Source organism: Pleurodeles waltl, chromosome 3_1 (genome assembly GCF_031143425.1).
Source record: "Pleurodeles waltl isolate 20211129_DDA chromosome 3_1, aPleWal1.hap1.20221129, whole genome shotgun sequence".
Taxonomy (NCBI): Eukaryota; Metazoa; Chordata; class Amphibia; order Caudata; family Salamandridae; genus Pleurodeles; species Pleurodeles waltl.
The window spans coordinates 1,279,332,469-1,279,356,208 of record NC_090440.1 but is presented as its reverse complement, the minus strand read 5'-3'; the positions used below and the strand labels follow the sequence as shown (position 1 = coordinate 1,279,356,208).

Below are 23,740 nucleotides of genomic sequence, written 5' to 3'. Positions count from 1 at the left end.
GCATACTGGGGTGGAGGAAAAAAAGGAAAGTACAACAGCTCAGCGTTACTGGAAAAAAATGTCGCTGCACCGCTTGTCCCACTGCTACATCACCCTGTGACGTTTTCTCCAAGCAACAGTGCCTTGCAAAAGTATGCGTGCACCTCCACGTGGCGGCTCTGTAAATGTCCTGGATGGGCACCCCAGCAAAGAGTGCTGGGGACGCTGCCACCGCTCTTGTAGAATGGCCATGTCTCAGTCTGGGCAGGGGTTTTCCTGCAGCCTTATGACAATCAGTAGCACAGGATATCCATCTTGCAATCCCCTGTTTGGAAAGCGACTGGCCTTTCCTAGGAGCGCTGAATGCTACAAACAGTTGATTTGATTTTCTAAATTCTTTCACCCTGTCCAGATACAATTTAAGACACCCATTGACATCCAAGAAATGACGAGCCTGTTCTGCTGGTGTTGAAGGATTTGGGATATACGACTAACACTACCGGATGATTAATGAGAAAATCCAAAGGAACTTTGGATTTATTTGCAGGAATACCTGGCCCTTTTTAAACTGCAAGAAAGGGTCTTGAATAGTGAATACTTTGATTTTGCTAACCCTTCTAACTGAGGTCCGGGCCAGAAGATGAGTGACTTTCCATGACAGGAATTTTAAGTCCGCCCTGTGTATGGGCTTGAATGGATCTTTCATTAACTGGGACAAAACTACGTTAAGCTGCCAAGACAGCGGTGGTCTGACTGGTGGGAAAGAATGAAAAAGCCATTTAAGAAACTATTTGATAACCCTTGTCGACCACAAAGATGGTGAGTTCTCCTCCCGCCTATAATGGGAAACTGCAGCCAAGTGGACTCTAATCGAAGCATTTGCCAAACCCGATCTAGCTAAGTGTAAAAGATAAGGTAATATCTGCTCTGGCGACAAAGAGAACTGGTGCACCTGAGCTTGTTTGCGCCATGTGCAAAACCTTTTCCATTTAAGGTGATAAGATCTGTTGGTACTGTCCGCTGCAGCTGTGGCAAGAATGACTCTACAGTCCGAGGGAATGTTGAAGTGTGCCAATTCATGGTGTTCAGGCGCCAGGCTGTCAAATGAAGCAACACTGGATCTGGGTGGAGAATTTGACCATTGCTTATTGTTAGCAGGCAAGGCGTCACTGGTAGAGGGATGCTGTGGCTCTCTGAGAGGAGAAGCAGTTCTGTATACCAATACTGCTGAGGCCATGCCTGAGCAATCAGAAGAAGTTTGCGTTTGTTCTTGATCTTTGCTAGAAATCTCATTATGAGGAGAATGGGAGGAAAAGCGTAAGCATAAATTCCTGACTATGCTATAGAAAACACATTCCTCTAAGAAACTGGATGGGGATCCCGACTTGCAAAGAACTGGCATTTTGCAGAGTGGCAAAAAAATAACAAGGTTTGACTTGCCCCATTGAGAGAAAATGCGATCTAGCACCCATCTGATCCAGTTCCCATTAGTGGTTGGATGTTGTCAACCTGCTGAGAGTCCACTATGACATTCTGAGTGCCCAGTACATGCTCTGCCCGAAGATGCACTCCTTGTAGGACGGACCAGTTCCAAATACGTTGAGCTTCTCGCAATAGGAGCAGAGATCAGGTCCCCCCATGCTTGGTGATACAGTGCATCATTGTAGTGTTGTCTGTACCAATGAATACGGATGAGTCCCTTATCTTTGGAAGGAAAGCTCAAAGCGTTAGGCGAACTGCTTTCAATTTGAGATAAATGATATGGAAAAACCTCTGATGTGGCTTCCACCTGCCTCGGACTCGTAAGTCTTAGTGATCACCCACAAGGCTGGTTGAAAAAGAAAAGAGACCCACTGACAGATGAGATTCCTAGGTCCACCAAGACAGATGTTATCATAGATTTTGTTACTTTGATTATATTGTCGAAGGACCCCTTGGACTGTGTCCACTAATTGTCCAGTTGCTCTTGGAGGGGTTGCATTCTGAGACAACAGAATAGCACCAGTGGGATGCAGGAGGACATCATTCTTAATAGGGACTTGAAGAGGCGAACTGAAACAGATGTTCCTTTTTTAATCAGTCTGGCCAAGGAAATTATTTTTTTCTGTCTCTCCCTTGTAGGAGTTGCCTTGTTGCTGGAACTGTCCAGAATTATACCCAGAAATGTTATTCTTTTCAAGTGCTGAACAGCTGATTTGCCGCGACTGATAGTTAGGCCTAATTTTCCAAACAGCTACACAAAGGCATCTGTCTCTCTCTGCACCTGCGACCTGGACATGGCTTTGATGAGCCAGTCGACCAGATACAGAAACACTTGATGTTTGTGTCTTAGGAAAGCAGCAACTGGAGATAGGCATTTGGTTAAAATTCTGCTAAAAATTCTAGGGGCCAATATCAGGCAGAATGAATGAACTTTAAATTGAAATGCTTTCCAGCTACGATGAATCTGAGATATTTCCTGCGGGATGGATGTATAGGAATGTGGAAGTATGAGTTTTGGAGATCAAGAGTGGACATATAATCTCCAGGATTGAGAAGGGAAAGAATATTGTTTAAAGTAATCATACAGAATGACTGTTTTTGGAGGTAAATATTCAGGTCTCTGAGATCCAACTTTGGACAACATTCCCTCCATTTCTTCTGGACCAGGAAGAAACGTAAATAAAACCCCTTCCTTTTGTCCTGATCGGGAACTCTTTCTATAGCTCCCTTCTGGAGCATCTTCTTGAATTATTATTTTTTTTATTTTGAAGATTTATGAGTTTTAAAATGCAAGGAGGAGGTGGTCTTGCTGGTGGAATTTGCAGGAATTCCAGAGTATGGCCAAACTCGATAAGGTTTAACACCCATTGGTCTGAATTAATTTCTTGCCAATTTTGAAAATGTCATCCTATTTTTTAATCTGAGGAAAGACATGTAGCCCAAGTTAGTAGGAAGCCATTGCCTGCATCCTGTTTCCTTTGCTTGCCTTCCTTCTCTTGCCCTTTGCACGGCCCTAGTATATGCAGCCTGTGGAGGTTGCCTCTATTGATACGGAGGACAAAAGGACTGGTAAGCCAAGGAGAAAGAAGGATATTTAGAGTGCTACAATTCCCTTCTGTAGGATGAATAAGCACACCCTCTGGCACTCCGAAAGAGAAGATTTATTTTTAATGGTAGGGTTGTAAGGACCTGGCTGTGTCTGTATCCATTTTGTAGCCTGCAGGGCCTCATCAATATGTTTTCCAAAAAAGGGCTTCTCCATCAAAAGTTAAGTCGAGAATTTTGTTTTCCACTTCAGGTCTAAAAGAAGTCGCATGGAGTCAACCAGGCCTTCATAAAACAGCAGCACCTGCCAGCTGCCAAAACGCTGTGGTAGCGATGTCCATCATATAGTCGATAACTTCAGCTGAAAACCTTTCCCCTTCTAGCAAAATTTTACTTGCTTCTGTTTTTGACTCTTCCGGGAGTTGGTCCAGGTAGGCAGCAATGTCTGTCCATCGCTGCCTGTCATATCTGCCTCATTACCGCCAATGAATTAGATGCTCTTAACATAGGAGAAGGCATCACGGAAAAGCATTTTTCTACGTTATCACGTCTCCTCCCCTGCTTGTCAGACGGAGCAGAAATTGATGCCGAAGGATTCCTAGAACTGCGCTTCCCTGCCTGAGTAATAACTGAGTATGGTTTGGAGAGTCCGGTTAGGCAGGCTGGGGAATCGTCGGGTGCCTTAACCTTCTTATCTAGGTGAGGCAAGACCGCACTAACAGTAGCAGGATTTCTCAATACCTTGAGCCCCTCATCCCATATGTAGCCCACTAGGGGGCATTGATTTTACTTTTTTTGGCAGGGTTCCTGAAAATCATGAAGAAATCACTCCATCTGCTTCGTTGGCATAGGTAGAGCAAATCTCTTTGCGGGCCGTTCTCATAAAATGTGAAATCCCCCGATATCCCCAGGAGGGGAGTGCACTGGGATAGGGGAAGGCGAAGATGGAGTAGGTATTTGATAAACATCCCACTCCGCCACTGCGTCTGGCAACTCCTCCTCTTCTTGGTCGTCATCAGATGTTGACAGATCTTGTGCTGGAACTGGTATAGGTGTATGTTGAGGTACGTCTAACGACAATACCTGCGACCTCACAGGTGTGGAAAGAGGTGGTGCTGATGAAGGTAGAGATGCCTGCTTGCCTCAGTGCTGACTGGTGGAAATCTCTTTCTGTAGTCCACTAGCATTAATTGCAAGTCTGAGAAAAGGGATCCAGGCATGTGAAATATTTGCTCATTATAGGAATACTGTTCCCTGGTGAATAGAAGGATTGAGGATCCTAATGATCATCATCGTGCAAGTCCTGGCACTTTACATGCAACTCTGAAGGGTTTTGAGCAACTCCAAACGGCCCTTCCTCTTCAGAGTCCTCCTCTTCCAAAAGGTGTGTAGAGATTAGTGGGGATACCTTACTTGGAGACGTGTGATGGTGACAGGAACTTAGATTTTATGTTTTTTTTTTTATATTTTCCCTCGTCAACGGTATCATCAGCAGAGTCGTCGTCATCGATGGTGTCAAGCTGTAAAGATAGTGTGATCTTTGTCGACGAGGCACTCATCGGCGGTAGACATGTAGCTGTCGACAATGGTTGTCGTCGATGGAGGTGAGAAGGATATTTTAAGCGTCGACTGTAGGAGGCTGGTCTGGCTCATAGTGGGTACCTTGTGGTACTTACACATTGTGACAGGTCCAGTTATCCCTTATTAGTAGAATAGAGGTGTTCTAGCAGCTTAGGCTGATAGCAGTAGCTATGGCAAAGCAGCTTAGGCTGAACTAGGAGACATGCAAAGCTCCTACTATACCACTTATATCATATAGCACAATGTCATAAGAAAACACAATACTCAGAGTTACTAAAAATAAAGGTGCTTTATTTTAGTGACAATATGCAAGAAGTATCTCCGAGGATACCATCACTTAGGAGGTAAGTAATATACACAAATTACATGTCCACAAACCCAAAACAAGTAAGTAACACTAAGAAAAGTAGTGCAAACAATGTAGAATCACAATAGGATGCAATAGGTAGACATAGGCCTAGGAGCAACACAAACCATATAATCCAAAAGTGGAATGCGAATCACGAATGGACCCCAGGCCTATGGGAGGTTGTAGAGGGTCGCTGAGACTGAAACAGTAAGGGTGTCCAAAATACCCCACCCCAAGACCCTGAAAAGTAAGAGTAAAGTTACCCTACTACCCCAGAAAGACAGAATAATCGTGATAGGGGATTCTGCAAGAACCACAAGCACCAGCAAAACACTGAAGACGGATTCCTGGACATGAGGACCTGTAAAGGAAGGGGACCAAGTCCAAGAGTCACGAAAGTGTCAAGGGGTGGCAGGAGCCCACTAAACCCCGGATGAAGGTGCAAAAGGGCTGCCTCCTGGTGGAAGGAGCCGAAGATTCTGCAACAACGAAAAGGGCTAGGAACTTCTCCTTTGGATGGAAGATGTCCCACGGCGTGCTGGAGGTTGCAGAAGTGTTTCCAGGCAGAAATACTGCAAACAAGCCTTGCTAGCTGCAAGAGTAGCGGTTGAGGATTTTGGGTGCTGCTGGGGACCAGGAAGGACCAGGATGTCACCCCTTGGAGGAGACAGAGGGAGCGCTCAGCAACTCAGAGCCGTCACAGAAGCAGGCAGCACCCGCAGAAGTACCGGAGCAGGCACTTAGAAGATCTGAGGACAGCGGTCGACTCAGTCACAAAGGAGGGTCCCACGACGTCGGAGTCCAACTCAGCGAGTTGGGCAATGCAGGACAGAGTGCTGGGGACCCAGGCTAGGCTGTGCACAAAGGAATCCTTGGAAAAGTGCACAGAAGCCAGAGCTGCTGCAAATCACGCAGTACCCAGGTTTGCTGTCTGGCGTGGGTAGGCAAGGACTTACCTCCACCAACTTTGGACAGAAGGGCCACTGGACTGTGGGAGAGACTTGGACCCAGCTCCTGTGTTCCAGGGACCAAGCTCGTCACGATGAGAGGGGACCCAGAGGACCGGTGATGCAGAAGTTTGGTGCCTGCGTTGGCAGGGGGAAGATTCCGTCGACTCACAGGAGATTTCTTCTTGGCTTCCAGCGGAGGGTGAAGGCAGACAGCCCTCAGAGCATGCACCACCAGGAAAAAGGCGAGAAATCCGGCAGGATGAGGCGCTACAATGTTGTTGGTAGTCTTGCTACTTTGTTGCGGTTTTGCAGGCGTCCCGGAGCAGTCAGAAGTTGAAGAGGGAAGTGCAGAGGAACTCTGGTGAGCTCTTGCATTCGTTAACTGAGGAATAGCCCAGAGGAGAGACCCTAAATAGCCAGAAAAGGAGGTTTGGCAACCAAGAAAGGAGGCTTGTCTACTGAAAGATGTAAGCACCTATCAGGTGCTGACGTCACCTGCTGGCACTGGCCACTCAGAGCAGTCCACTGTGCCCCAACACCTCTGAATCCAAGATGGCAGAGGTCTGGGACACACTGGAGGAGCTCTGGGCCACTCCCTTTTCCTTTGTCCAGTTTTGTGCCTGAGCAGGGCTGGGGGATCCCTGGACCGGTGTAGACTGGCTTATGCAGAGATGGGCACCATCTGTGCCCATCAAAGCATTTCCAGAGGCAGGGGGAGGCTACTCCTCCCCAGCCCTTCACACCTATTTCCAAAGGGAGAGGGTCTAACACCCTCTCTCAGAGGAAATCCTTTGTTCTGCCTTCCTGGGACTGGGCTGCCCAGACCCCAGGGGGGCAGAATCCTGTCTGAGGGGTTGGCAGCAGCAGCTGCAGTGGAGACCCCGGAAAGGCAGTTTGGCAGTACCCAGGTTCTGTGCTAGAGACCCAGGGATGCATGGAATTGTCCCCCCAATACCAGAATGGTATTGGGGTGACAATTCCATGATCTTAGACATGTTACATGGCCATGTTCGGAGTTACCATTGTGACGCTACATATAGGTAGTGACCTATATGTAGTGCATGCATGTAATGGTGTCCCCGCACTCACAAAGTCTGGGGAATTTGCCCTGAAGAATGTGGGGGCACCTTGGCTAGTGCCAGGGTGCACACACACTAAGTAACTTGGCACCTAACCTTCACCAAGTGAGGGTTAGACATATAGGTGACTTATAAGTTACTTATGTGGAGTGGAAAATGGCTGGGAAATAACGTGGCGTTTTTTCACTCAGGCTGCAGTGGCAGTCCTGTGTAAGAATCGTCTGAGCTCCCTATGGGTGGCAAAAGAATTGCTGCAGCCCATGGGGATCTCCTGGAAACCCAATACCCTGGGTACCTAGGTACCATATACAAGGGAATTATAAGGGTGTTCCAGTGTGCCAATGAGAATTGGTAAAATTAGTCACTAGCCTGCAGTGACAATTTTGAAAAGCCGAGAGAGCATAAACACTGAGGTTCTGGTTAGCAGAGCCTCAGTGATACAGTTAGGCACCACACAGGGAACACATACAGGCCACAAACTTATGAGCACTGGGGTCCTGGCTAGCAGGATCCCAGTGACACATATCAAACACACTGACAACATAAAGTTTTCACTATGAGCACTGGGCCCTGGCTAGCAGGATCCCAGTGAGACAGTAAAAACACCCTGACATATACTCACAACCAGGCCGAAAGTGGGGGTAACAAGGCTAGAAAGAAGCTACCTTCCTACATCGACGACCTGACAGAAAGGGCCGTAGACTATGGCATCGTTGTCATGAGCACACTGGAAGCACTGGATGCTGTGTAAATTGTCATGGTTGTAGAGGTCGTCGCCGATGCCGTTCAAACTTTTCTCAACATTGTTGTTGACATAGTCATCGTCATAGTTTTGCCAGATGGTTTCTGGAATGAATGCCGAACTTTAGGAGGCTCAGAAGAAGCTTTTTTACGACATTCTGACGAGGCAGAACGCTCATTTCTCTCTTGATGGGAGGATGCAGACCTCCTGTGAGGAGAACCAGTAGGGCTGTGAACTTTATAAGACTCTGGTTTACTCTTTTTTAAAGCTTTCTTAGGCCTCAGAACGATGAGCTTTAGGTGATCTGCCCCTTTTATGAGTTTTCCTTGAGGATGTACACGACTCCTCACTTTCAGGACCAAAAACAGGGTTTGTCCTTGATTTTAACTTCTGGAGCCAAATGGGCAGCCTGCCCTCCCTGTTCTTAAGAGTTTTGTTAGAAAATTTCCTGCATTATCTTACAATCCTTTTCAGAATGGTCTGGATAAAAGCAATATATGTAGTCCTTGTGTAGATCCTCGAAATGAAGCCTCTTCTTACCACAGGTCTTACGGGTTCTGAAGAGACTTTTCTTCTCCTGGTCAGACAGGGTGATCGACCTAGAAAATAGATTTCGTCTAGACCAGAAAAGAGGTTTCAAAGTTTTCAACTGGTAAAAGCAATATTTTGAGGAAAAAGATACTAGAAAATACTTTTTGAAAGGTGTGACTGAGTAGAGCTAAGTGGAGACTCCCTATCACGACATGCAGTAGAAAATCTGAGGGACTGGAGCTTCTCACAGGAGTGTTCTAGAGGGAAGGGCAGCCTGTTTGGCTGAAATCTAAGTTTGGTCTCTTTTCTCAAATCGACAAGGATAAATTACTAAAGTGGGAGGCCTTAGACCTTCATACACGATAGTTATCATTACATTGCTATTATAATGTACCCAGGACTCCCATCTCAACAACGGGAAATGATCCAAGCATGTGAATCTATGAAAGTTCCAATACTGGAGTAACAGGCCACATTCTAGGAGCACCGGGGCGAGTGATGATGTTCTAGGAAGATGAAAGAGAAACATATGTTAACCACCAGGCTATTCAAGAGTCTTGCATCCTCTCCCAGCAAGATTTCACTCCCAAAAATTATTGATGGTAGTACATTTGCCTTCATAACCTGAAGGACTGGGTCTAGGCAGTTGAGAATGCGACCTGAAGTGTCTGAGTTTTAATTCTGTTTGACTTTGTGCTGATCCAGATTTCCTCTTTCAACGATCCAGACTCCACGGTAATTATACTTTGACTAATTATTTTGCTTTTGCTTCTCAGGTACCATCCCCCATTCTTAATGCCTTTTTTACCATAGAAAGTTACTTTTTTTTTTTGCCAGATTCACTTCCAGCTTGTTGATCCCAGTGTATTCGTGTAATTTGTTAATCTGTCGTTGGAGGCCCACTTCAGTATACCTCACACCAATAGCAACATTTTACATGAACTGTGTTTCTTACCTCGTCGAATCACGCATTTGTTCCTATATATATATATATATATATATATATATATATATATATATATATATATATATATATATATATATTTTTTTTTTATTTATTTATTTTTTCAAAAAACAAGATTCTCTTTCTGTTTTAGCAAGAGAAAACCGCACCTGTGAACAAGGTCTGGTGAGACCGAAACGCGTCAGGGGATTCCTGTTTGTTTGTTTATGATCTCACTAATGTATTAAAAGTTAAGGTATTTTTGGCACAACAACAGAGTGCGGTTTTCTCTTGCTAAAACAGAAAGAGAATCTTGTTTTTTGAAAATATGGTTGTCCTGCCTCAAACCAGCACCACCGGAGAATTAAGTGCGCCGTAACACGCAGATCAGGACATCTTTTCTTTCATTCATATATATATATATATATATATATATATATATATATATATATATATATAGTATATCAAAACAAACTGTGGTCTGTATACTGATTAAATACATAGCAGATTAACATTTATTTTTATAACTGAGTAGATAAACATACTTACACTGAACAGCATATGAAGCCAAAAGGGTGGCAGTGTTATAAGGGCAAGGAAGTCTGTAAGAAGGAGCATAAATATTTGTTAATAAACTAGACTGAATTTAACATAAAACCATCACTATACTGTATTATCATGTAAAATAAAGAAACTTAAAAGTAATCTTACCGTCCTGTGAGGACGTCTTGTCTGAGTTGCAAAAAATATTGGTACCTTAGAAAGCAATAAAAAAAGTTTCTGTAATATGCACGTATCACAAACTAAGACATTGTAACTGTTCACACTAAGATCAAGTCAAGGCAGCACGGACCTCAAAAAAGTGGTCTGAGAAATAAACCTGTGTTTACATTTGACAGTAAAGGCAATCTATGCATAAAACCAAGTACTGCCAATGTCATTAGGTCTGGCTTTAGGGTGGTAACGCATTGAAAACGTATTTGTACATGCCTTTACTGCACGTGGTAGGTCAAAAAAGCCAGACCAGCTGGCTTTGGCAAAGAATTTCTTTCTTATATGATAACAAAAAAAAACAGAAGAACATTAAGAGACGGCAAAAACTATGGTATTAATCACATAGAAAAGCACCAGGAAATAAATATACAACTAAAATGAGCGGAAAGAGGTAGAAAGGACAAACGATGGGTTAAGACCAAGTAAAAACTAAAACATTTTAAAAAGCCTGCTGTATTGAAAAATCAAAACAAAAAATGGATTGCTTTCTGTATAAAATGTGTAGATCAAAATATATTGTGTGTGATGATTCAGTTTACTTTTCAGATGGAAAATACTCCCTGCATGCTTTGTAATGCAAGAACTCAATAAAAGGTTGAAAGATATGGCAACCAGCCAACAGCACAAAGCAAGAAAAACTACTTCTACGTCAAAGCAATTCTACATATACTTTAAAGCTCTAGAAACAACTCATGTAAGCATAATAGTTGGCAAGCTACTCCTAGTAAGTAGTCAGCTGGATAGGCATGGCACACAAAATAACCAGCCAATGCTGCTGGATTTCTTAAGTTTGTATTTTAAACATCTGACAAATCATAGCTCGTGATGCAGTGCAACAGTGATTTATTAAAATATACAAAAAAAAAGGAGGAAACCACTCATTGATGATGTAGCAACACATTTGGTAGAACATAGCAAACAAGATTAACTTAAGTAAGCCTTCTAAAAGGAGTTATTATACGAAGGAGCTGCATAGCAAGGAGTAAGAAATATAATCTGAAGGTAGACCTGAAAGGTTCAAAATGCCCTCACTCAAAACTGTGTGTGCTATTATTAAATCAATTTCATTTCAGTGTATCAATTAATTATGGGGTTCAGAAAAACCATCAAACTCAATCCACAGCATAATTTGTTTAACTTATAAAGTGCCATCGTTATTTAAGAGGCAACTTGAGAATTTGCAAGCTTACGTATGAATTAAACGTATGGCTAAGATTGGCCTTGGGAACACTGATTAGTGCCACCCTTATGTTTTTTTCATCCACTTAAGTAATTTGGCAGAGGTGTACTACAGACCGAAGAGTTATCTGGAGTGCTTTGGTCATAAGATGGCAGATACACTAGTGTAGCTTGCAGTCAAACTGATCTACCCAAGGCTAGGAATAAATTAGTGTGTTCTACAAAATGAAATCCGAAAGTTAGGAACTAAAGAAATCAAACATGTACAGTAGTCTGAAACAGAAAGCAGCAGGTTTTATTAAAATGCAGCTCAACTGTCCACAAACCTAAGAGTAGCGAAGTTACTGCTAGTTTGCCAGTATTTCAGAAGTGAAAACATATCCTAGAAGCATCATATGTGAACTATGTAGGAAAGAGTAGGGGAAGAAGGGCAGAGAAGCTAACCATTGTAGTGAGTGAATAGATGGAGAAGTACTAGAGTGAAGACGCCAAGACGCCTTTGAAGTTTAAGAAACCAGGCCCTTCAGCCATGACAAAGCAATGCATAATGCTGTGATGGAAGACCACAAAGCTCATCCATTCTTTAAAGTTAACATAAGGACGGATGAAAAATGGCACGAGAAAGACTTCAATGAGTCTATGCTGCATTCATAGACTGACATATAAAGTTGTAGAGTTTTAACAACAGTATATAAATCCATAGCAGTGGTAAATGGTTGTTTTTCAATTGGCACAGTAACGGAATGTTTGATTGGCCGATGGGATCTAGAAGTATTTTTCAAAGTATGCATGGATTATACCCTGAATATAATCACAGAACACAACAGAAAGAGGACTACAAACATAACCACAACAAAGCTAGGCACATCAGTACAAACCCACAACCAGGCCTCACATCCAAATCCAACGCAATTCAACGAAATAACATAATAAAAACAACAATGAAAGATAAACATGACCCTTCACAGACAAAAAAACGTAGTAGAACACAAGAACACCACAGTGACACCAACACAATAAAACTCACCACCACAAAAATACAAACATTTAAAAGTACAATAATGGGACACAAAAGATTAAATCACCACAAGACGATAACATCAATATCACACAATAACCTCAATTTTCAAGAAAACAGGTAAAGCACGGTGTCTGACTGGTGAATTTTTATGCTGACATTACTTTGTCTTTTGATATTCTGTTTTGAAGTAGAACTGTGTCGCATTGTGGTATCAATGTTTTCAAGTGTTAAAATTCACGAGTTGCATTGTACTGTTATTGTATTAGCGTGCTGCTGAAATATTATTGTGCGTTATTTTTGTCACTCTTTACCACCTCTGAAAAACCACAGTGGTATTAAGTGCTTGCATTACAAACTTAGTATTTTCCAACAAAGACCAACCAAATAATATCATGAACCCAAGACACCCTCATGTACATACTGAGCTGCACAATATTGAACTGATTTGTGATGCTTCTATTAAAAATTTGTATATTCACGCTAAAAAAAGGAAAGTTCACCTCCGTGCCCAAATTGGAGAACAGATGGAAAGTTCTTCGTTACTCCAACAATATAAACAGCACAAACATCTTCCCAGATTAAATGCACTTTATATTTTCATTGATTAAGACTACTTAATTGGAATCTTAACACTACACCAACTCTCTGACAATTACACACAATTAAGAACCAACAGACACTATAAAATAAGGTTTCCTCAAGTCCGACTCATGCCATTCCCAGATATTCATGAAATGAACTCAGATAGAGGACACACTACAATGCCATAACAATGGCAGTTTGCATATGCAAATATGGCCTAATACTCAGTAAATACTGTGTTCCATTAAAGGATCCACATAGTGGTCAGTAAATAAACTAGACACATGCTTTGTCACACCCTACTGTTCTATATTTCTGGACCTGGCCTCTCTCTCATCCTACTGTGTCCTCAATATAAATACATTTTATATTCAGAGAAGATGAGTGAGTCACGGAAAATATCCAAACAAGGTTGAAGGATACTCTAGCTGCTAGTCTGATTTCAAGATGAATACAATGTTGGGGAAATTAAAAGGTTTTCTTATCAGGAGGCCTGCCTAAAGTTCAAGCAAGAATAAGACTAGGTGGATTCCATACTGACAGCAGTAGGAAGTATCTTATTGAACATATTTAATGAACATAGTTGACTAATTCACTAATGAAGGGGCAAGCAATAAAGACACCCAAAACACAAAATGAAATTTGGTCCAGCACAAATTCCATTCATTCCAGAGGTTTAGGAGACTGCAGTATTTGACTTCTAATTTGCTAGGTACAGCGTTACGTTTTACAGACTCTTTACCCCGGAATATGCCTGCAAAAATAACGTTTCATTCATATTAGGGGCAATAAATATTGATTATTAATTTGTGGCTTGCTGTCAGTTCTCGTTCTATCATAACTGTTCTGTCTGATGTCAGCAGAGATAAAGGGAAAGTTATTTTGTCTTTCAATTCATATGGTTTGCAGGATCCAAATTTCCTACAGAACAGAGCATATTCGTCAGCATTGCAGATTCTCATGTTCACCAAGTTTGTCGGGAAACAGGCAGGACACAAACAAAATAATAAATATAACGACTCATACATTCATGAATTAGAAAACAAATTCTAGAAAAATCGTAGTGGTGTCAAAAAGGACAGAAGGAAATTAATTAGATTTGGCCAGAAACGTATGTTGCAAAATACTATAGAGACAAAACATTTCTGGTTGTTTTTTTAGTACAAGCAGTTCATGTGGGCTACAAAATAATAAAAAAAATTCTAATTGCACAAGTCTGGATATATAATATTTAATGTTTTGTTCTTGGAGAAAGATAATATTCATATGGAGCCCTTTATGCCCCCAAAACTGGACTTCGCTGTGTGTAAAGTGTCAGAGCTAACCTGCACATCACACTTTTTTTTTTTTAGATTCGTACAGTTACTCATTCAGCTGGTTGAGCAGATTTTTTTTTTTTTTTTTTTTAAATAAAAGTCCGAGATCTGATCATTTAGATACATTATCATTCTCATCCTCTCTTTTGTATCCATGAATCTGAACATAATGTGAAGTAGCCTTATTTTTAGATGCATGTCAGATGTTTCAACTTTAAACCTACAGGTTAACTTAAACACTAGCACTTTTTTCTGCTTTAAGAGGTGTATTTTTTAACTTCTCAAGTTCATAGAAGTGGGAGACGAAGGATACAATTAATTACATGTGGCGAATATATTTTTTTGTATTCTTCCACATGTGCTTTCTCAATTTAATACAAAGGGAAGGACCTATGCCCCTTGGTAGGAAGGTTTAGGGCATTAGCATTAAGGTGGATGATGTTTTATTGCCAATTGTTTGCATTTTGAAGTAATATGTATTTTGAAGTAATATGTATTTTACTTGTCTCAAATTCGATGTCTACACCTGTTCAATAAAAAAATGTCCAAGATCTGAAGTAGCTGCATAATTAAGGTAGACCCAGATTTACCCATCTCTACAATGTGAGCCATAATGGATGACGCTGGATGTTTTACGACGAATTATACATCTATGGCTTAATGAGCAATATATATATATATATATATATATATATATATATATATATATATATATATATATATATTAGAAATAGGGCTTTCCTGTGTACTAATGTCAGAGATGAACAAGTTACTATTCTTCAGTAAAGCTCTTTATGGTGGATACTCTAACCGCAGACTCCACACCTTTAGAAAATCTCCAGGTATCAGAATGGATCCAGAGACTTCTTTAACAATGATTCCATGTGCTGGTCAGTGGCAATATATGACTCCATGTTACCACCTAGGAAGTGACAAAGCAGAGCCACACACAGACGCCACCCTTGTGCGCAGACATCCATTTTTTGCATCTTTGTCCTTCTGCATCAGACAGCGCACAGAACCAATTGTGGGTGACAGTGTGCCTATCGGTAACCAGGAATCTTTTTAGACCGTTGAAGAATCCACTCCACAGGAAGGTGTGTGGGAGGGAGATGAGAAATCTGCAGTTAGATAGAGCAACAGTACTTAACCTTTTGACTGCTGTCGATCCCACAGAAACATAAGTGGAACCCAGGGACCTCCCACTGAGTCATTTTTTGGAAGCCAAGGACACCAGCCTAAGCAATTTCTGTCATTTGAATCTCAAAACAATACACAGAAACACAAAAACTATAATACACCAAACTAATGCTCAAATATTGAAATGTGTTTAATTCAAAATCAAATTTAGAAAAAGCTTCATTCTTTTTTAATTTTTTTTTTTTTAATTTTGCTTCTTTATTTGTACACAATTTACACCTTGTTGAGTTGCACCAAAGCCGTAACTTACACAACAAAATGGTGGGCAATTCTAGTTCTAGTGCCTCAGCTGCTCTCTGAATCACCAGTGCAAATGAGGCATTTTCTTCAGTAGGTGGTCCATGTGGAAAATGTAACTGTTTTGGGATTTGGAACTAGCCCACCAGATATCTGTAAGCTCAGATATTGTACATAATCAGAATTATTTTGGGGGTTTGGGGATTTTGGGGTGTCAACCTCTCTCCTTATTACCAAGGTCCGCAGGGATACAGGGCCCCTCTTGGATTGTCACAGTCAGAGCCAAATACTGTGTGGATCCTCTGCTAAAAGCATTGCGGCAGATGTCTCAGATCAGAATCAGTTTGAATTACAATTGGGTTACGTTTCTGATACCTCATAGTGCAACACTGGTCACGACTAGACAGGCATCTGCTCAGGATCAGAGCTTGGTAGAAGGACAGGATCATTTATCTGCACTGGGGGAGTCAGTGTGGGTACAGAAGGACTGCCTCGGACCTAGTGTAACGGTCTGAACCAGAGTTGATAGTGGGTCTAGCGGGTGTGTGTGTGTGTGTGTGTGTGTGTGTGTGTGGGGAGGGGGGGCTCGCACCAGCATTAATCAGAATGGAAATCCCTGTGGTGTCTTAGGGTCCCATGAGAGCCTAAAGAGCCACAAAAGCACCTAAAAACAGCAATATTAAAGCCCTCCATCTGCTACAGGAACAAAAGAGGCCTGGAGACCTCAGTGCATGCCAGGACCATCTGCAGAACCAGTTCACATTCAAGAGACTGTAGAAGGGTGTAACGCTTTTCAAGATACCTTCCTGCTTTATTTCAAGTGATGGGATAGGGGACATTCCTACTTGGTGTTTTTATGCTTTTGTTTGAACTTTGACTTCCAGAAGACTTTGAGCGGGAAGTGGACTTTTCTCAGGAAGGGCTCAAAGAATGAAACGCGACCATTGGAGAATGATTGCAATCTTTGCTTCAACTGCACGGTCTTCTTGGGCTCCGCAACAGTTTCACCTCCAAGTCTCAGACGGCCTTCAGGTGCATGTGGGACCTTTTGTTGCACAACTTAAAAGTTGTGTGCAGAGCCCCACAGACCAGAGACAGACCTTGTGTGAGTCTGTGACTGACATCTGCTTACTGCAGTCTCGTCACAGGTTGAATTCAGAGATTTTTGGTGGGGCCATAATTCACTGAGAAAGAATTAGGAAATCGTCAGACGACTGACAGACGGAGCGGACCTCTGGATCCATGTAAAAGGGTGCAGAAAAAAAGATACTGAAGTCAGCAGGCAGGGGTGGCTCTCATATACGGCTCCACTTAGTCACGTTTGGGGTGGTATGGAGTCACTGTGGAGCCAAACGATGGCAAAGCTGAAGGCTTCTACGGACCCAGTTTCACACTTAAGGAAATTCTAAAGGTCAGAAATCTGGTTCAGAAGAAGAAATTCTGTGTTTTTCAGGCTCAAAGAAACATGAATAAATCACAAAGTTTCATGAATAACTCTTGTTGAGATGTTGCCTAAAGCATAATGATCAATAAATAAGAAAACAGACTTAGGGATGCAATAGTAAAGTTGCAAGGGGTTGAGGGGGCAAGCCTTTTTCCTTGGAATGACAAAACTTTAAAAATAAATGTTACCCAACTTAATTTGAATTGTGAGAAAAGATGCTTTGGTTCTTGCAATTAAAGATAGAAAACAAATAATTACTTCACATTGAGAATTAATTCCACTTCTATCTACCCAACCCCACTCGCTAAGGACATTCAAACGTAAACATATACAAATTTAAGTGTTTCTCACCACTATCCAGTATATTCTGCAACAAGAATGTGAGCTAAGCATACCATTTACTTTCATATCCTAGCCTAGCGTGAGATGAGAACGTGGCCCTGTCTGCAAAACACATTACATTCATTTCAATTGTTGTGGAACTAATAAATTACAGAACTTGTCCGAAAATATAACACTCATTTTAACATTAAAAACGACATACAACAATGACGAGAATAGTATGCATTATTTGCTATAATTGAAAACAAATGCACAGTTGGGGACTGAAATGAGACTGGTTCACATATGGTTTTCTGTATTGCTTCCTCGATACCAATTTGAAGTCATTCCCTGTGGAAGGAATCTGTACTCTTTACATAACACTAGCAAGCTATCTGTGAACTGCTGACTTCCAAACTTGAAAGCCAATGCACTTCAGGCGAACCATGAGGCCTTATTTTCACTTGCCATCTGCCGCGAGAGCCAGAGCAGTAATAACAATTCTATCAAATCAATCAAATCATTAACATTTATAAAGCGCGCTACTCACCCGTGCGGGTCTCAAGGCGCTACGGGTGTTCCTTAAGACTTTGGCACACAGGTCTCTTCTTCTCAGGACCAGCAAATACAAGTAAATCAAGCATTTGCTACATAGGCATGCTGCCAACTCTATTTTAAACTAACTGAGTTCTTGACAAGATCATTTATTTTCAAGAATGCAGCGACATATATATATATATATGGAGTTTCAAAAATAATCTATTTGTACGAGCTTCCACAGAGTGTTAATCCACGCGGCAGTGTAATAATATCTTTGAAAACTCTTGTTTTTTTGCGAAGCTCATGTTAAAATAACATTTAAACATACTTAAAGAACGTCGTCGTGCCCCCTAAGGAAGAAATCGAAACAAAAATCTCTGAGGCGTACCCAGAAATCACACCTATTTGCAGGATGAAAACTATCTCAAATTTGTTCAAATATCATGGAATGTAAACTCGATTCTATCATATACTTTTGAAAGCAAAATGCTCTGAGCATTATTTGGCATGAGGTTGTAACAGCAATACTGCCTTTATCAATCCAAATCCAGTTAATTATGTAACCAGAATCACAAAAACCAAAACACACAAAAAAATATTTTTATTAAATATAATGTGGATCAAGTTAAGACTGTAATGGGCATAGTCCTAAAAAGATCCACTCTTTAGGGTTCACTAAAGTTCACCCTGTATTAGAATAATTTGTTAATAAAATTCAATCTCCAATTCTTCCTCTGCAGCTGAAGATTATACTTCCTAAGCAACGAAAACTAGGACTTAAAACGGTGGAAAGTATACTGGCATGGAGTGCAGAGGCGTAGAGTACAGTGGCATAAAGTGGACTTGTGCAGAGTAGGTTGGTGTGGCTTAGACTGGAGTGATGTAGAGTGGTGCAGAGTTGAGTGGTGTGCAGTGGTGCAGAGTTGAGTGGTGTGCAGTGGTGCAGAGTTGAGTGGAGCATTCATGATGCTGTAGTGTGCTGCCATCACAGACATCAAATTCTCAATTGCAATGACCATAACATGTGCACAGACATACAGTTTTACTAATAACACTATACAGTGCACAGACGAGTATGTGTGGAAATTGCATTACCGAGTTTAATGATTAGTTTTGATCATATTAAAGATTTTGTTACCAACACACTTCAGAAATAAATAAAATATGAGACAAATTGTGTGTTCATAATTTGATACATTCTGAAATACTTACACAGCTCATTTAAACGTTGTTGTGTCCAGGGAAAGAAAAACCTCTTTCCACCCCTAGCACCCAACAAGATTGTCACAAATCCTCTCACTCTGAAGTCAGAAAGAAAAGTAAATAAGTGCCTTTGGAAGACCGCACTTGGTCTTTCAATGCACAGCAACTGCCATGAGATAAGAACAAGATTTAAGTCCTGTTAGCAGAAAGTGAGTTTGAGAAGGATACAGAAAACACAGTTTAGGCACCACGAGGGAAAATCTGAACCTGGAGAGCCTAAGCAAATAAAGTAAGCAAAGGGAAAGCCAGAAAGTGTGTTACAAACCACAAAGCCAATGATAATCAACAAGTGGAATGCATTCGTAGGTCAACTTTCTCAAAGTCCGTAAGGCAAACCAAACAGCTGTGTTGTCTGGTACACTGCGACCTAAAAAGGTTTTTATGGTGCTGTCTGTCCTGGATAGGTTGGAAAACCCTCAGTGGACCTCATTAGCTGTGCAGATGCTCCTCAGAGCAACTGCAAACCCTCAGCGTGGGTTTCTAGCTCTCTCTGTCTTCCACTGGAAGACTGTGTGAAGGGTGAAGATACTGTGTGGCACACAGGTGAGTAAGAAGGTCTGCTCCGAGCTTGAAAGACAGAAGACAAACTGCTGATTTAGTTTCTCTTTTTAAAATCCAACTAAATTGGATAAACTTGTTTCTTCAATCAACTTCTTAAATAGCTCATCAAGTATAAGCAATTATTTACTGAAAATGTAAATATAATTAATAAAAATAATCACCATTTAAAGACTGGAGGGATTAAAACTTGTGATACAAAGCAAAAAAGATCAATTATTGTTTAGGATAGCAAGATATATTTTATAACTTATTACCAGAATGGACAGGCTCTCAATCACAAAAACTAAGTATTTCTATTTCCATCAGGCAACTTAGCCTCTTAAAGAAACAAATAAAAGTTGTCTATTCATTATTTTTAGTGTCACCCCTCTACCGTTTAGCTGCAGTGCTGTCCATTTAGGGGCCTTCGTACTACCAGCTTCTAATCGACTGATGGTAATAACCCCAATAAACTCAGCAATGTATGCTGACAAAGAAATGCAGTGAGTGCCTATGTCAAACATAATGGCTTGTTTTCAGCCAAACTCACTGCAGGGAAGGAAGAGTGGTGGAATGAGTGCACAAAAGTTTGATAGGTATAGGAAAAATCCTGCAAAATGGAACCTTTGGTATCCATGTCCTGAGCCAGTACTGAACCAGGTGGAACACTCCTAATACTGTCCCACCCAGTTCAGTGTAGTAACTATCTATGTATGTGTGTGGTGTTTATATAGCCCCATTCTAGCCAAAAAGAAGCAGAGCACTGTACAGGGTCAAATACAAAGATACAGTTAGTTAGTGACTGGAATGGAAGCTCGGTTCTGTGACTCGAGCGGGGTCTGTTACTTCAATGTGATGTAGTGTTTTTAAAAGATGTGTGTTTTTAGCACTTTACTAAACTACAGCAAGATTGGGGGCAGTCCTGATGAATCCATGGATGTTTCTCAAGATCCTGAATGAAGAGAGCATCAATGACCACCAGCCATTAGATAAAAGCTGGAATATACCCAAACAACAAAATGTCACACAGTTGGCTAGTCAACAACAGTAAATTGGAGCACCTGCTGTGCTCCAATTAGCTGGAGCAAGTAACAGAATTGCTGAGAGCTGCCAAGTGACTATACATTGTATGAGTGCTGCAATTAAGTTATCACCATTGAAGTAGGATCCATTACGGCTGGGAATGTGGGAGGATGACACTATAGTTATAATAGTGCAACGGTGGGCACATCATGCACTTCTCCTTTTCCCCAGTCTTGGCACGTCCTTTCTCCAGCTCCGGCCATCACTTTTCCACCATGCACTCCTTACCAAATGTGTATCACTCAACCCTGGAGGCTGCACTCAGAAAACCGTGGAGAAGAGAGATTCTACTGCACATCGGCTGTACTAGAATTTGCAGCTGAGAGTGATGGTAGTAATGCAGGGCACATTCACCACAAATTCAGTCCTGGTTCATCTGAAAAGATTTTGGATTTGGACCGAAAGTCTCTATCTTGGACGCCTTGCTCTACGAGTCGGTAATGGCAGCTGCGAGAGGCAATGGGATTATATTGGACTAATTTCCCTTGGAGTGTGGTGTCTTGGTATTTGCCATTTGTACCGAGTGGTTGGCACGTTGGGTTAGATCTAGATCGGAGGTGAGGGATTTTTCCAGAGGTCTCAAGTGAACCAGGGATCTCATTATACATGGATAACGTCCCATTCTACTTAACGGACCCTCAGAAGAAGGTTCCAGTAGCACTCTGTTTTCAATAGCTTAAGAAAAACACTGGGTACAAAAAAATGGATTAAGTCTGTACTATAGAAAATTAATGAACAGGAGTTAAGGATGACAGTAATTTTTAAAGTGATTACATTACTAAAGTTGTTATATTTGATTCAAAATGCCCCCTTGATACTACCACACTCATACTTTGCATGGCTAGGTAACGTATGACCAACATTATTTTGGGATGGAGGCACATCTAGTATTCTGCTTCATATATTAAGTAGGTCTCCCTGTATTGAGAGCATTGCACTCCCAGATATACAGTCTTACTACTAGGCCTCCCAGCTTCATTTTGTTAATGACTGGGGTTGGTTTGCAAGTAGGAATGACCCTCCCACGAGGGTAGACAGACTGCCCATGGATCGTCACACCTTCATCTACTATGTATACAGGAAATTGAAAAGCAGCCATTTTCAAGGTGGGAGGCGTAGACACGGGAGGGATTAAAACATGTCACAAATTGCAAGAAGAGTACGACCTGTGCAAAATGCAGTTCAATAATAAAGTTATGCACATGGGATGGAATTGGAAGCCCGGCAATAGTTGCTTGAGAGTACCCCTCTGTAAAGCATAATACGTTCGGGCACATTAGAGCAAAAGCAGTGGCTCTTATTTGTTGGGCCCTCATAAACATTAGAGCTGATAATCTTCTGAAGCTGAGGGCTATATAGAGGAGAGACTTGGGTCGCATGGAGGACATTACCGGGGAGGAAGTTCTTATGCCATCCAGGGAGGCAGCCATAAAATCGAGATCATGCCTGATCCAGTTTAATATTCTGCACAGAGCGTACTAAAATAGAAGCGGACTCAATAAATGTTTAAATGCAATTAAGAAGACAGCATGTTGTTACATACTCTCTGTGCGTGCTCCAAAACACAAGCCTATTGGGGTAATCTCTCATCAGGATTGGCTGAAGTTCTAGGTACAGACATACCATGCACCCTTCATTTGATTAGGTATGCTTACCGAAGGTAACTTAATAGGAGCTCAATTGGTGTTGGAATTTGTCATTGCAAAGGGGGATACTACCAGAGAACGGGGTAACCCACAGGTTCCAACCAGGCAGAAATGGTTGGTGGTAATGGTCATGTGTGAATGGAGGCAGAAAGTGTGGTAAACGAGGGAACAGGGTGCCCAAAGTAATTCAGCAAGATCTGGGTACAATGGCAAATGTATTAGGGTCTTAATGAATGGGTAGTGCGACACACAGAGGACACTGCAACGGCTGAGAGGCTTGGCACTGACTAGAGGATGAGAATGGTACTAGTTGTGATGGGGGAAATATGCAATCACACGCTATATTGTGCTGTGTAGACCTTAGGTGATATTAAACCACAGATTAATTTATGTTGGAAAATTAATAAATACAGTAAAAAAAATCGTGGCACCTATTGTATTCAGATTTCACCAAGAATACTTTTGGAACCCTACTGTCTCCTTGGAGTTTAGCTACCAAACATATGGCCTTGAGAAAACTGAACAGATTCTACCATTCATGCCAAACAGTGCCTCACTAGAAATACAACCATGGGTAGCACAAATAAAACTATAACCTAAAACATCTCTCATCACTCCCGCATTTGGCACCTTCCCCGAAAATAATCACAAACCCCAAGCCTCTGGATGTTCCAATTTAAAGGAATGCCTGTGGTGATTAAGGTTACAAAGAACCATTACATCTTTTAACCCAATGCTGGACATCAAGCACAGTGTACAAGCATTCATCCTATCCTGACTTGGCTACTAGAACTTCTCACCACAACCATCTAACATCAGTATAACCAGTTCTTAATGCAGCCGTCAGAGACCTACTCAATACAAAAAGGTCAAGTCACAACACCAATGCAAGATCTTTGAAATGGGCAACACTTTCCATCACATTACACCACGAAAGTCACATGTACCTTATACAATGCATGAAGTTCGAATATTGTTCTAAACCTTCCAATTACATCGATTTTTCTTGTGGGCAGAACGCTCTATGCTGCAAAACGTACCCTCGCTTCGAGTCTCCCAGGTTCAAGAAAAAATGCACCATAAGTGATTCTTTCTCAGGACATGTCCCTAACATATGAAACAAATCACAAGTGAATTTCGATTGTCTACAAAGTTAAGTTAATATCCTTCAAAAGGGATGAAGACCCATCAGCTCCTAAAATATACCCCAATAAACAAGTGAGACATTCTACTTCTAGCCATCGGCTTAATCTTGAGACTTTCCCTCTTTGCCTTCTCATTACACCAGAAACCTACTGCTTCCCCATGTAACCTAACCAACATCTTCTTCTCTTTGCCTGGCATATTCTCAGCCAATAATATACCACTATCAGCCTCTACTTTGGTTCCCTATCCCTCGTACGTTCTACCTTC

The 23,740-nt window shown here is 41.5% G+C and overlaps 1 protein-coding gene across 3 annotated transcripts in view; it reads right to left on the bottom strand.

Annotated features, from left to right (window-relative positions):
• The window catches only part of PTPN4 (protein tyrosine phosphatase non-receptor type 4), a 975,501-nt gene that overhangs the window by 841,614 nt on the left and 110,147 nt on the right, over positions 1–23,740 (bottom strand). For all 3 annotated transcript variants that reach the window (XM_069224613.1, XM_069224612.1, XM_069224614.1), the window contains exons 6-7: positions 9,893–9,937; positions 9,731–9,783 (exon numbers count right to left, since the gene is read on the bottom strand). In XM_069224613.1, coding sequence (XP_069080714.1) covers positions 9,731–9,783; positions 9,893–9,937 — 98 coding nt within the window. The remainder of the gene's footprint in view (positions 1–9,730; positions 9,784–9,892; positions 9,938–23,740) is intronic.